The following is a 12,384-nucleotide window of genomic DNA, read 5'->3' on the forward strand; positions in this document are numbered from 1 at the left end:
AGCACAAAAGTGAGATAGGTGGTTCAATATATATGTAATGATGCGAGAGAGCTAAACTGTGGAAAAAGTTATTGCGGTTCGAGTTCGTGCCTCCCAAGTCGCGGCGCTACCTTAATTTAATTTTTTATACTAGATACGTCCCAGAAGTAAATTCCACACAACACATGATCCAATGCTGCTATGCGATATGAGTTACTCGTATAACGAATGATTGTATTGCCATCATGGAATGTGGTACAAATTGGTATATAGGTCAATCTAAAATCAGCTATTACTATTATCGACTGCATTTATTACCACGTCATCTTTTGTGCTGACCATCAATCCTCTTGCTCTATTAAGCCATCAATCCTATTACTCTATTACGAATAGTAATCGGTAAATATAGTACATTCCGTCATGCTTTCAATTTAGTGAGGATCCCTGTCACTACTGCGCGAAATCGGTCGTGGTCGGTAGCGGTCTGATGACTCATAGCACGCACCTCAACATCGCGAGCCTGATAAAGACACGTAGGGGGCAAACATTCTAGACATGCAGAATGGCTGATATGGAAAAATTCAGACTATCCTGCTCACTTGCCACTTAACAAATCGTCCAGAAACTTGTCGTCCGCATCGACCTTGGTCCGGCTCAACTTGACAGGAGTAGACGTCGTTGCAGGTCGACTCTTCTTAGGAGCAGCGCCAGTAGCAGGCCTGACCGTAGCAGCTTTACTCGTAAATTCATCTACAACAGCGGACCTCACGCCGTTAGTCCCCGCTTTCTCCATTTCGTTCCAAAAATTGTCAAAATCCTCATTCCAGGCAGCCGCACCCTTCTGTAAACCCGTCGTACTCCTTTCCTTCAATATCGGCGCAGCAACGGACTTTGGTAACATCTTCAACCTATCCAACTCTTCGTCAATCTCCTTTCGATTCGCAGATTTATACCGCTCGCGTACAGTGTCGCTATACTTCAGCTTCTCAATCCGCCGGTCAGCGTCTCTGTACTCAGGATCAGCAGCATCGTACGTAACAATCTGGCTCTTTTTCTTGCTCTCTTCCGGCCCTTTGATAGTTCCGCAAGCAAGAGCTTTCCTATTCTTGCCCCATCCAAGAGCTTCGCCAACATCCAACTGACTCCTAAAAATATCCCGGACTTCCTCAAGGTTTTTTGCCTCATTATCTACTAAATATTTCGACAAGCCGCCATCCGCTGGCCGCGCGATACTCGCCAAATACGCGTCTTCTTCGTCTTTGGAATTGTTCTCGATTCCAAATTGCTCATCCGCTTCGAGGTTCTCGTAGCGCCATGCGTTGGAGGGTAATTTCTTTCTGCGACTACGTACGGTAGATGATGCCGTACCTGCTTCGGAGCCGGTATTTTCGTCGTCGACGGTGCTGGTATCTTCAGAATCTGAAACCGATGCTTCTGGCTTGCTCACATCGGGTTCTTCGTCATTAGAGGATTCTTCTTCCCGCCGCAGATCACGGGCCGGATGGCTGATACCGTGTTTGCGGTTATACGCGCGAGTGGCTTTTCTGTCCCATTTGTTATTATGCAGAACCATTGTGATCGTTGGTATATCGTGAATATCTAACGGCGGTAGGCATCTGTGCGTATTAGAGAAAACTCAGTAGTATAATTTTAACTAGCCATGACGTAAATATTGTCGGGTTTACTGTACCAAGATACGAAAATCGTGCGAGACTACCAGGGCATGGCGTTTTGGAGTGACAACCGCGCAAACACGCCATGTCTCGATGCGCAATATCAATTGCTTGGACTACTCAGTGAATAAATAATTGAAAGCTTTCAAAATGCTAGAGAGTCTATTTACAAATATATACAGTTTCTCGCACCCGCGGTATCAACCAACTTTTCAATGCTACATACCAAACACAACACCATCATGCCAATCGAAACAATCTAATAAATCCCCACAGTAGTCTTTACCTCCTTCAACGTCGCCTGCGCAATCTCCCCTGCTCTCTCTGCGCCGCGGCGCAGCAGGCGGTCAAGATACTCTGGGTTACTGCTTAATCTTTGAAAATTCTCCCTCACGGACTGAAGTTCCTTTGTGATAACATCGGCCACAAATTCCTTTAACTCCGCGTGTCCACCAAATCCTTTGACATCCTCCGCAACGTCCTCCGGCGTGCGATTCTGCAATCCGGCTACCATATCAATCAAGTTCGCAACGCCGGGCCGGTTGACGGGGTCGTAGGTCAGGGATTTATCCCCGTCTGTTATCGCGCGCTTTATTTTATAGCGGATGAGTTCTGGTGGGTCGTTGATCATTATCCGAGAATGTTCTGCGGGATCGGATTTTGACATTTTCTTTTTCGGATCGCGGAGTGACATAACACGTGGCGTCCGTGCTTTACTAGTCAGTATGCTTGCTCATACATTATATACCGGAAACGACTTACTGAGAAGGACGTCAGGTAATGGGAATACTTTTGTGTCGTAAGCAGAGTTGAAGCGCTTGCCGATATGTCGAGCGAGCTCGAGATGCTGGATCTGGTCCTGGCCGACCGGAACATGCGTCGCCCTATATACGGGTCAGTTATGCAACTGTGTGTCATGCCAAGGCCACCTACTTGTAGAGAAGGATATCTGCAGCTTGCAGAACAGGATAGGCAAACAATCCTAGCCGCAAATTCTGGACGGCAGCGTCATCCGTCACCGAACTGTTCTCAGTCAAGTTCATCTTACTCTAGACCAAGATCAGCCCAAAAAGACTCAGACAACAGCGTTACTGCCTAAGCAGTTTCAAAAACTAACCTTCCATTGCGTCATGCGATTCAAATACCCAATATCGCTAAAACACGACAAAATCCAGCACAACTCCGCGTGCCCAGAGACTTCCGACTGCACATACAAAATGCATTTCTCCGGATCCACGCCGGACGCTATAATGAGCGCTGCAGCAGTCAGTTTGTATTCCCTCAATTTGTCTGGTGGAGGTGGGAGAGTGAGCGCGTGCATGTCGACGATGGAGAAGATCGTGTTGTCGAATTGCTGCGGAGTGGACGTGCTAAGCTGTCCCCAAGCGCGCAGCGCACCAAGGTAATTGCCTAGATGTGCTACACCTGTTGGTTGCATCCCGCTGAAGACTGTGCTGCTTTTGAGCCTGATTTGGCCTCGGAGAATGTGGAAAATGTAGTGTGCATGGGGAAGACATTGCCGCCCGATGAGCCGTTTTGACACGAACTGTGGAATCATGGCAGAACCCTCGTTGACAAATAGTGAACGCACATATGATTAAGGCAAATGCAAAGTACGGAATGTATGTCTATGGATCAATTGGGGCCCGTGCCATGCAATTGAGTGGATATGACTAGAGATCGATTGCTATGCACTTTACCAGACGAACTAACAGCCGACGTATAACCCTAACATCACACCACCACAACGGGAGACTCGGCCATCAGAGGCATCGCTCTCTCAAAATTTTCTATCCGATAAGGAGCGAACACTGTTACGCACATATACAGTCCACGACGCACAGAAATGAGTATTCGAAGACTACGATTGATGCAATGTTGCGGCATCACACCGTTCACACGGCGCTTCTACCACATTGAGCGTCCATGGCCGCTGTCCGCTGCCGAAGAGCAGATGCCATCCGATTCCACCGATGAGATTCCGTACACAAATCCGCACATCCGGCAATACTACGTCAATCAAACAACAGGTTCGAACTATGTCGCATCGTCACAGATGGTCTTCCCCGGCACAGGGCGCCCTATGCCAATGAACGTTGAGCTCACCCACTACGCCCCGCTGAAACTCACGCCTACCCACGGCCAACGGACGTGTGACCTGCACTTACGCGCATATACTGTCGATCAAATCGATTTTTTCGCGGACTTCGCCATGCGTGCGGCGTTTTATTTGAACATGCCTGTTCGCGGGCCGGTGTACGTGCCTAAACGGACAGAAAAATGGACTATTGTCAAGTCGCCTTTCGCCCACGCGAAAACAAAGGTCAATTTCGAACGAGTCACACATAAGAGGCTTATCCAGGTCTTAGACGCGCATATGGATACTGTTGAGACTTGGCTTGGATTTTTGCGGAAGTACGAGTTGGCGGGTGTGGCAATGAAGGCTCAGCTGTATAATCATGAGTCGATTGACTTTGAATTTGAAGAGCTCGCGGTGAAGGAACAGAGACCGAACGAAGAGGAGTAGGATGTAGAAATGAGGAGTTCGCTTGGGTATATAGGGAGTTTTTGTACTTGCATGTAAATATTTGAGTCACTATAATTTAACTTGTACAATATCAATGACCGACGCCGCCACGTACAAAATAAAACAAGTTGTATCTCCCTCATGTATCATTCCGATCTAACTCCAATCCAACCAACTCTATTACGCCGCAACCAGTTTCTATCTAATTCCGATGAATTACTTCTCATCCCATCTCGAGTACCGATGAATGTATAAATCTCTATTCACAAACTTTCCAAAAAACGTCTCATTGCCAAACACAGCACGGACTTTGGGCAACCAGTACCGCCGCGAATTATCCGAAGTTGTATCCCAGATCTCGACTTCGCCGGAGATACCTTCAGAGGAGGAGATAGCGTGGAACAAATACACACACTGACTCTTTTTCTGTGTGATGCAGTCCTGGACGGGGTAGTAGTTGTCATCGACGTATGAGTCTGAGTCACCCGCCGTGCCGCAACAAGGATAAAACTTGCGTTCCTTGCCCACACCAGTGTGCTCGTCAACTGTCATTGTCGACAGACAGTGACCACGATGTAATCCGCCTTGCCGTGAGATGGCATAGTGGATCTTGCCGTCGTGGCACAAAGGTTCGAACATCCTGTTGAACCGGAACTCCGTGCCTGGCAATACTCCTACCGACGAAGTGACTTTTCCGGACAAATTGTACGTCTTACAGTACCCCGGGAACTGGAACAACCGTAAGTCCTCTGTCCGCGGAGGAAGCGAAAACAAGTATATCTTTTTCTCCGCGAAGATCGCGGATGTATCCCACAATCCTGTCTCGGTGAAGGGGAATTTGGACACGAGCTCTCGTGTGCGCAGGTCCCAGACCATGACGAATTTCTTGGGCGATCCGACGCCAATGCCGAACCGTGCGACAAGGTGCTCGCCGTCGCAGCTGAATGGGTTTAGGCCCGAGAGCCTGCACCCTTGAGGGAACGGCAGAACCTGGATACCGCGGCCAGATTGTTGTGTGGACATCGTGCTAGATGAACTTTGTGACGAGAGCGAAGTCGAGGAAAAAGGAGTTGAGGGCCAGAATGCTGTGGCTAGGTCGAAAACGAAGATGGCGTCCTTGTCGGACTCTTGCCAGATGAGATATCCGGCTTTGTCGGACACGATCATGTCGGTGACCCGGCCGGTACCAAAGTCGAGCACGCGGGGCTCCATGTCGTAGTTGCCGTGGTCGTCGGATGTGAAGTCCCAGACGAGAAAGCGGCGGTCGTGCTGGAGGTAGAGAACAAGGTAGTTGGTGGAGTACGCTGAGCACGAGACCTGTTTTGTGATGTGAGGCCCCACTTTGTAAACGCATTTCTGTGAGAGATTGAGGGTCATAATAGCGTGCTGGTCATAACACATTTTGAGGAAACGGTTGTAGGCGTCGTCGTCCGTGTCTGCGTCGACATGCAAGGGACCGACTAGCGCAGCGTACGAGACGGGACTGGTGAATATATACCGCCATACCTTGCAGACGCGTTGGAAGTGGACAAGATCTGTGTAGCGCGGAATATACTGGACGATGGAGGGGATGATGTCGATTGGCAAATTGGCAATGATATCGAAAGAAGCCATTGTATTCTGTATGGACGACAAAAGGATGGGTCGTGAGGTAGTATGTATCAGTCTATATCTATATATGACTCTATGACTGTCGACCTGCGAGCTTTGGAGGCACTACAAAGTAAGTATAGCGTACTGAGTACTGTATACGGTATAGTGAAGTGCAGTGCAGTGTAACAGATGGCAGAACGAGGAGAAGTAAAAACAATTAAATAAGTAGTGAGTGGCAGGCGACCGGATGGCGACTTCGACGTCGAGCCCAAGCCGCGCCGCAGCGAAGCCGCATGGCATAATTGAATGGCGTGTCGCCGAGGAAACTCCGACACCAGTGATTGTGGCCAGCATCGCCGTTGTTAGTTTACGTGTTACCATTATTCATTTAACATTCTATGCTAAAAAGCTAAGTCGAGATTTAATACACGGATAGCACAGTGTGTAATAATGGTGGTAGCACTGGGAGTAATAAGGTAGTGTTTATTAGAACAGTTTGGCAGTTTGATAAAATTCTCTGTGACTTCGGGGAAGTCTGCCAAAATGCTAGGCACGATACACATATACGTTGCAGATATACAATATCTTTTTCCGGCAATGGTTGTGGATGGAGTGCAATTGAAAGTTCGTAATGAACAGTTGTAGTGACTCTTATACGACACGGCATCGGTATTGATTAATAGCATCCGCTGGTGGATTGACAGCAAGCAGGGTCCACTTCCGATTTTCGCCGTACAAGCGACTTCTCCCGGCCGTCAGCGTAGTGCTTAGTACTGCGCATTCCCCGGCACAAAAAAGCATTCGACCTCCTGTGTGGAGGTGGCAATTAATTCAGTCATTTGCAGCAAGCGATGAGTTCTTGACATAAAATAATTATTATGCCTCGACGCATGTCAACTCTAAAGTTATCCGGCGCCGGTGGCAACAGCCCTATCAAAGCCCTAACCCTATGAGCAATCTAGCACCAACCAATCATCTGTTCCCAAATTTAATGTGGTATGGGCATGAAATTTGTTAGTGATGGGCGATACGCGCAGGCTGAATTTTACGGAGCCAGGACAGAGTGACACTGGTTGGCTCCGGTCGTCGTCGAACAGAGTGAAGTTGGGCTAGCAACGAATATCGGCTAGTTCTCGTCGTTCCGCACTATTCTTGGCAACCAATAGCTATCATTTATAGAGATATTCTATACGTGTGCGGAGGATTGTGGTAAGTGTGCTAGTTTAATGGTCTGCGGGTAAAGAGGTTGACATGGAGATCCAAAATGGATGATATTGACGAGAATTGCATCGTATTTCTCTGTCTGACTTACTCTTCTAGCCGTCACAATTCGCATATACAATACAATTTCTACAAGCACGATATAATACAGTACAATGGCAGGTGGCCACCATGGACCAAAGACATACTCCGGTCCCATCGATATCCACCCCCCGCGTCGCTTCTATCGTATCTCGACCTTAGTGCTCGGCGGTGCTATGTGGTTCTGGGTCATGTACAGACTGAAGGAGGTCAGCATCTAGCTTATCGTAATTTGGGCTAGTAAGCTAATAACATTACAGGACGGACCTGTTCTTTTCGGATTCCGGCATCCATGGGAGGGACATCATGCTGTTGGCCATGACGAACATAAGAAGGAACATCATTAGATTAATGTATCATATCATGAATAAAGACATTGGGGTCCTACTACAGGACGGTTTTGCATTTATACTGTGCATTATACTCGCTCATGCGTGATTATGAATTGCTTCATTGCGTTTCTAATTTGGACATGCATATATTGAAGAAAAACACCTCTGAATATTCAAACTTTTCCCCTGCCAATCTAACACAAGCCCCCCAATATCAAATAAGTAAGCCCATCCCCGCTTTTCTTCCACCAATGAAAAAACATATACTACCCTACACCTACCAAATGTAGGGTTGCTCGCTTCTAATCGTGAAATAGAAACAACTCATATAAACTGAAATTCCTCCTCAAGCTCTTCTATCAACACTTTAAATCTCTTCCGAGTCTTGGTCCGTCGACCACGCATCACCCTCCTCGTACGCGTAATCCCGGCAGAAATCTTGGGAAACAAATACTTCTCTCCAACCCAGGCGACACCAAAATACGCAACCGCAGCACACAATATGACCAGCTTGAACGCAAAGCTTAACGGCGTCAACACAAGCAGATTAAACAGCCATTTCGGTGGCATGAGTAGAATAAGCGACGCCATCGTCATAGTAATCGCAATCGTGAGCATGAACGGTCCATTTTTAATCATGCGCTCGCGGTACGGGGCCCCCACGCTCAGAACTATAGCAATGAAAATGTATTGGTAGCACGATGCGAGGAACAAACTCGTGTTGTCCGAAGATTGCACGTGTTGGTCGTCCGCACCAGCCACGGGCGGCATGTACCATGGCTGCTGTTTAACGAGCGTCCAAATTGTGAATTGGAACATCACGTTAATGATGATTTGCCCAATCAAGTTCATTAGAATCTTTTGCGACACAAGATTCGCGGTCGGTCGTTTGGGACAGAGAATAGGATACGGGCCGGCCCAAGCCACTACTTTCGTTAGCATTGTCCTTCTAAACTTTGACAAAACAAGCCACATACTGAATACTGCTATAGGGAGGATCAGGAACATGTCGATCAACAGAAACTGAAAGTCTCCCAGGTTCGTGCCTGATTTGTACAATATCCCCACAGTCGAGAACTGGATGGCGGAGTACAATGACATGTACTTAAAACACGAGAAACTCGTCACCAGCGAGGCCCGGCCTTCACGGATAACGTCCGGCACGCACGAAATGTCGAACACGCGACTGGTGAACGGTGCCGCGACTGACGCTTCTGCCTCTGACAATGAGATTCCGACGTCCGCAGCCTTCAGTGCCCCACAGTCGTTTGCACCATCGCCACAGAAGCCGACGGAGTAATCTATTCCCTGGAGTTTCTCCACCAACTCGTGTTTCTCGTCCGGCGACATGCGTGCGTAGATGCTGGCCTTGATGAGCATCTTGTTGATCAAATCTATCGTTCCGCAGTTCATGATCCACCGAAACACATCGCCCGTGATAGCAAGTGTGTAATGCCTCATCGCCTCAGCCGAATAATCGCTCCCATTGGTCGACAATACCGGAACAAGCGTTGTCGAATCCAGAATCAGCTCCGGATCATCAACGCATTCCCACCGCAAAATCGTGTTCTCTTCAAAATGCGGAATGAACACCGGCGCATCCTTGCGCACTAACCGGCACTCGCGCCCAACGCTGATCGCAGTCAACACGTTATCGCCCGTGCACATAACTGTCCGGATTTTTGCCTCGCCCAATTCATGAATAATCGCAGTCGTTGACGGCTTGAGCTTATTCTCGAATACGATGAACCCAACAAACGCCAAATCCTTTTCGACATCTTCGCGTTTGAGCTTCTGCGCTTTGAACCACGACAGCCGTTGTAATCTCTTCGCCGCGACGCCAATAACTCGGTACCCTTTATGAGTGTAGTTATGCAGCATTTCATCGTAATCCGCAGGAAATGACTCCGGCTTGCAAATCTGCCTCATGATTTCCGGCGCTCCTTTTACGAAAACTTGCATATCGGGGTCCTTGAATCGCCTAACAATTACGCTCATGCGACGTAACTGCGATACAAATTCGAAGCACCGAATGACCCCGAGATCAGCACCCTCAATACCAAACGAGCTGTCAGCATCCCCGGCGACAATATTTCGCGCCAATTCAGCAGGCGGGTGCATGACTAGCGGTGAAAGTTTGTTAGATTCGTTGGCCAGCGACGTGTACTCCGTCGGACTCCTGTCCACATCTTGCCCTTCGGGACTGTAGTAATTGCCATCCTCTTCATACGTCCAGCCTGTGAATGTGAACATCTTGTAGTCCAACGGGTCGCCGAGTAGATCCTCGTCGATAAGGCGTAGCGAATGACATGTCGCCATGGCGAAGAGCATTGATAATCTCACGTTCCATTTCGAATCCACGTCCTTCGCTGATGTTGGCACCACGGAAGTCGCGGATGGAAGTAAGTCACTGAATTTAGATTCCCGCTGATTCACGACGTGCACTCCAAGTACGTCCAGCCCATCTTCGGTGAGAGTTCCCGTTTTGTCAAAGCATACGACATCTAGCTTTCCACCTACGTTCACTCGGCTGGGACTAATACAGAAGATATCTTTTTTCTTTAACCGCGACAGCGCGATATTCGTACCAATAGTCAACGTGGCAGGTAAAGCGGGCGGAACAACAATCGTAATCAAATCAAGCGACCGAAACGCAATCAAGCTAGCCGGCAACCCCAGCTTTATAAATGTGATCGTGTAGAATATAAACCCAAGCGCAGCCATCATTGACATGACAGCGATATACAGGAATGAGTCCCTGTAAAACTTGAACCCCGACGGTTTTGGAAACAGCATCGAGCGGATTAAGGCCCCTTTTGTGGTGTTGAATCCCGTCTTGACAGCGAGTGCTAATGCGACGGCTTCCTCGTCGGTGTTTTGAGGAGCGGAATGAGTGTTGCCGACTTGTGGCTTTCGGACACGTACTATTTTGGTTCCGCAAAAGAGAAAGTTCTTAGCCAATTCGGGCACGATCGTTCCGGGGTTGGAGTCGGCAAGGAGATAAAGTGTTTCGGCCGTGGCTGAGTATTTGGATACCGGGATTGATTCACCCGTGAGCATGCTCTCGTTCACGATGGAATCGCCTGTAAGCTGGATCGAGTCACAGGGGAAGTAACTAAGAGAAGGATCCGAGATTTCGTATACGTCACCTGGAACAAGACTTGTGGATGGAATGTTGACCCCTGCTTTGTCAGCGGATGTCATTGCAATGTCAGAGGTTGACTTACAGAACCCGTCACGAAGAACGCGGACGTTACATACGAATCGTGATATCTCTCTTAACCGGCGCATGTTCTAAAGACTTAGCCAACCGCACTTGAATGAGAGTTAATGACTACTTACGCTCTTCGTCTCAATTAGTGTATTCGTAATACTGATAACGGAAATCACGAAAATGCAGGCTGCATAGTAATAGTACTCATCCAATGCCCACAAAATCATCGAAAATAGCTGGAATATATAAAAAGGATGCAGCGCCTCCTCGACCAACAACTGCAGAACGGTCTTATCTTCAATCTCGATACTATTTTCACCGAAAACAAGACCTCGTTCTTCGATTGTTGCGGACTCAAGACCGTTGCGGATGGTGTTGTGGTTTGTCCATGATATGTCGCGCCAGTCGTTGTTGAGCACGAATTTCCCTTCAGTGGGGTGTAGAATCAGACGCATGTAGCGGTAGTCAAAGTATTGCAAGATCGGGATTAGAGGATCGTAGTCCAGGTCGGCTGATGGTTTGTGGGGATCTTTCTGTATGTTGAACACGGTGGACATCGGGAAGTTGTAGCGTCGCTTGATGACATTATGGAATGACAGCTCGCCCCATTGGTTCTACGGGACTGTTACTATGAATAATTAAAAAGAGAATAAATGCCGTACTCACCTCTAGGACCACCCAATCGCACTTGGCAAGCGGTGCTTTATGACCCATCAAATAGACCCTATATCTTGGGAGCCACCTCAGGATAAGATATGCCAGTCCACCTGTGAAAATGCACAGCAGTGCGAAAATGAACACCCGGTGCGTACTGGACTTGTAACCAGCCAACGCAAGAATGAGATCCTCCTCGCTAAGGTAGACCGTCTGCTGGACAATATCCGGGGTCTGACAAGTCTCGCTCGGCAACCCTTCATACGACTCGGAACGATCCAGCAATGGCATGTCAGTTGAATCCTGGCGGTTGAACTGCTTGCTAGGATCTATATTCTCGAATGAGCCTCTATGCGGTCGATAGCTGCCGTTCGTGTTGACGGTGTGCAGGCTGTGTATCTCGTCCGTCGACCGTATGCTCGCATGATCAGCAAACACGTCGCTTCCATACTCATCTTCATCATCGTACTGGTACCCGTGGATCTGTTGGTCGATCTCGTGGGCACGCTCTACAGCCGCCGTGTCAAAAAACCGAAAACTGCGAGTCGTGGACACGGACCGCGAGCGAGACCGCTGGCGATGCGCAAAAGAAGATATTGACGACGGGACAGAATCTGGCACTGGACCATCGAACATGCGATCCTGGGCCATTTCGCCGTAGTAAATCGGCTCCGTTGCCGTTGAGTCCCGACGGCCGCGACGACCTCGTACTGACGCATTCGAACTGGACGATGAGGGCGACTGCGGCCGGTCGGGAGATTGTTCATCATTTGCGTCGTGGAGTGGAGACCATGAAGACATTGTGCATTCGCATGCGCTTGCAGTTTTCACCGAATATCAATTGCTGTGATTGTACGCAAGTGGCCAATCAACCGCAGGACCGAAGCAGCTCGGGTCCTTCGCAGCACAATTAGGACGCACTACACTTTCGAGTTCGCTGCTGCCACCGGACTATGAGAAAGGCGAGGCAACACGATAACTAATTCGGTATTTGCAACTGTTGTCGTGAAACGGCCGGAGATTGTCAATTCCTGTAGCTCCGCCATGGAGCTTTCGAGTCAGACAACGACAATCTCCAGCGTGCCGGGTAACAACATTTGCACGTGATAT

General features: G+C 48.6%; 6 protein-coding genes across 6 annotated transcripts; 2 read left to right on the forward strand and 4 right to left on the reverse strand.

Moving 5' to 3' along the window:
* Positions 1-243: 243 nt before the first annotated feature.
* On the reverse strand, positions 244-1,780 carry V1513DRAFT_254982 (uncharacterized protein). Its single transcript, XM_066894491.1, has 2 exons — positions 319-1,780; positions 244-268 (listed from the first exon to the last, which is right to left on the reverse strand). The coding sequence occupies exon 1, from the start codon at positions 1,550-1,552 to the stop codon at positions 575-577; it is 978 nt and encodes a 325-aa protein (XP_066755406.1). The 5' UTR covers positions 1,553-1,780; the 3' UTR covers positions 244-268; positions 319-574.
* Positions 1,769-3,421, reverse strand: V1513DRAFT_439263 (uncharacterized protein). Its single transcript, XM_066897182.1, has 4 exons — positions 2,770-3,421; positions 2,586-2,701; positions 2,415-2,536; positions 1,769-2,363 (listed from the first exon to the last, which is right to left on the reverse strand). The coding sequence occupies exons 1-4, from the start codon at positions 3,208-3,210 to the stop codon at positions 1,912-1,914; spliced, it is 1,131 nt and encodes a 376-aa protein (XP_066755407.1). The 5' UTR covers positions 3,211-3,421; the 3' UTR covers positions 1,769-1,911.
* Positions 3,422-3,424: 3 nt separating this feature from the next.
* Positions 3,425-4,288, forward strand: V1513DRAFT_439264 (mitochondrial 37S ribosomal protein uS10m). The gene has a single exon (XM_066897183.1). The coding sequence runs from the start codon at positions 3,499-3,501 to the stop codon at positions 4,177-4,179; it is 681 nt and encodes a 226-aa protein (XP_066755408.1). The 5' UTR covers positions 3,425-3,498; the 3' UTR covers positions 4,180-4,288.
* On the reverse strand, positions 4,226-6,118 carry V1513DRAFT_439265 (uncharacterized protein). The gene has a single exon (XM_066897184.1). The coding sequence runs from the start codon at positions 5,791-5,793 to the stop codon at positions 4,396-4,398; it is 1,398 nt and encodes a 465-aa protein (XP_066755409.1). The 5' UTR covers positions 5,794-6,118; the 3' UTR covers positions 4,226-4,395.
* A 711-nt stretch (positions 6,119-6,829) lies between these two features.
* Positions 6,830-7,483, forward strand: V1513DRAFT_439268 (uncharacterized protein). Its single transcript, XM_066897185.1, has 3 exons — positions 6,830-6,981; positions 7,093-7,283; positions 7,335-7,483. The coding sequence occupies exons 2-3, from the start codon at positions 7,149-7,151 to the stop codon at positions 7,419-7,421; spliced, it is 222 nt and encodes a 73-aa protein (XP_066755410.1). The 5' UTR covers positions 6,830-6,981; positions 7,093-7,148; the 3' UTR covers positions 7,422-7,483.
* A 22-nt stretch (positions 7,484-7,505) lies between these two features.
* On the reverse strand, positions 7,506-12,301 carry V1513DRAFT_410756 (uncharacterized protein). The gene is made up of 5 exons (XM_066895716.1): positions 11,287-12,301; positions 10,749-11,234; positions 10,634-10,700; positions 8,384-10,588; positions 7,506-8,332 (listed from the first exon to the last, which is right to left on the reverse strand). The coding sequence occupies exons 1-5, from the start codon at positions 12,073-12,075 to the stop codon at positions 7,731-7,733; spliced, it is 4,149 nt and encodes a 1,382-aa protein (XP_066755411.1). The 5' UTR covers positions 12,076-12,301; the 3' UTR covers positions 7,506-7,730.
* Between the last annotated feature and the right edge of the window lie 83 nt (positions 12,302-12,384).

The sequence above is a fragment of the Lipomyces chichibuensis genome (genome assembly GCF_038497645.1).
Source record: "Lipomyces chichibuensis strain CBS 12929 unplaced genomic scaffold V1513scaffold_5, whole genome shotgun sequence".
Taxonomy (NCBI): domain Eukaryota; kingdom Fungi; phylum Ascomycota; class Lipomycetes; order Lipomycetales; family Lipomycetaceae; genus Lipomyces; species Lipomyces chichibuensis.

Bases quoted from the DNA above. Each gene is read 5' to 3' on its own strand.
- V1513DRAFT_410756 (XM_066895716.1), bottom strand. From the start codon at position 12,075: ATGTCTTCATGGTCTCCACTCCACGACGCAAATGATGAACAATCTCCC. The intron at 10,589-10,633 runs GTAAGTCAACCT...CTGACAAAGCAG, and splicing joins CGTTCTTCGTGACGGGTTCT to GGGTCAACATTCCATCCACA. The intron at 8,333-8,383 runs GTATGTGGCTTG...TAACGAAAGTAG, and splicing joins CCTCCCTATAGCAGTATTCA to TGGCTTGGGCCGGCCCGTAT.
- V1513DRAFT_254982 (XM_066894491.1), bottom strand. From the start codon at position 1,552: ATGGTTCTGCATAATAACAAATGGGACAGAAAAGCCACTCGCGCGTAT.
- V1513DRAFT_439268 (XM_066897185.1), top strand. From the start codon at position 7,149: ATGGCAGGTGGCCACCATGGACCAAAGACATACTCCGGTCCCATCGAT. The intron at 7,284-7,334 runs GTCAGCATCTAG...ATAACATTACAG, and splicing joins TCATGTACAGACTGAAGGAG to GACGGACCTGTTCTTTTCGG.
- V1513DRAFT_439265 (XM_066897184.1), bottom strand. From the start codon at position 5,793: ATGGCTTCTTTCGATATCATTGCCAATTTGCCAATCGACATCATCCCC.
- V1513DRAFT_439264 (XM_066897183.1), top strand. From the start codon at position 3,499: ATGAGTATTCGAAGACTACGATTGATGCAATGTTGCGGCATCACACCG.
- V1513DRAFT_439263 (XM_066897182.1), bottom strand. From the start codon at position 3,210: ATGATTCCACAGTTCGTGTCAAAACGGCTCATCGGGCGGCAATGTCTT. The intron at 2,537-2,585 runs GTAGGTGGCCTT...ACCCGTATATAG, and splicing joins GCAGATATCCTTCTCTACAA to GGCGACGCATGTTCCGGTCG. The intron at 2,364-2,414 runs GTAAGTCGTTTC...TGACTAGTAAAG, and splicing joins ATTACCTGACGTCCTTCTCA to CACGGACGCCACGTGTTATG.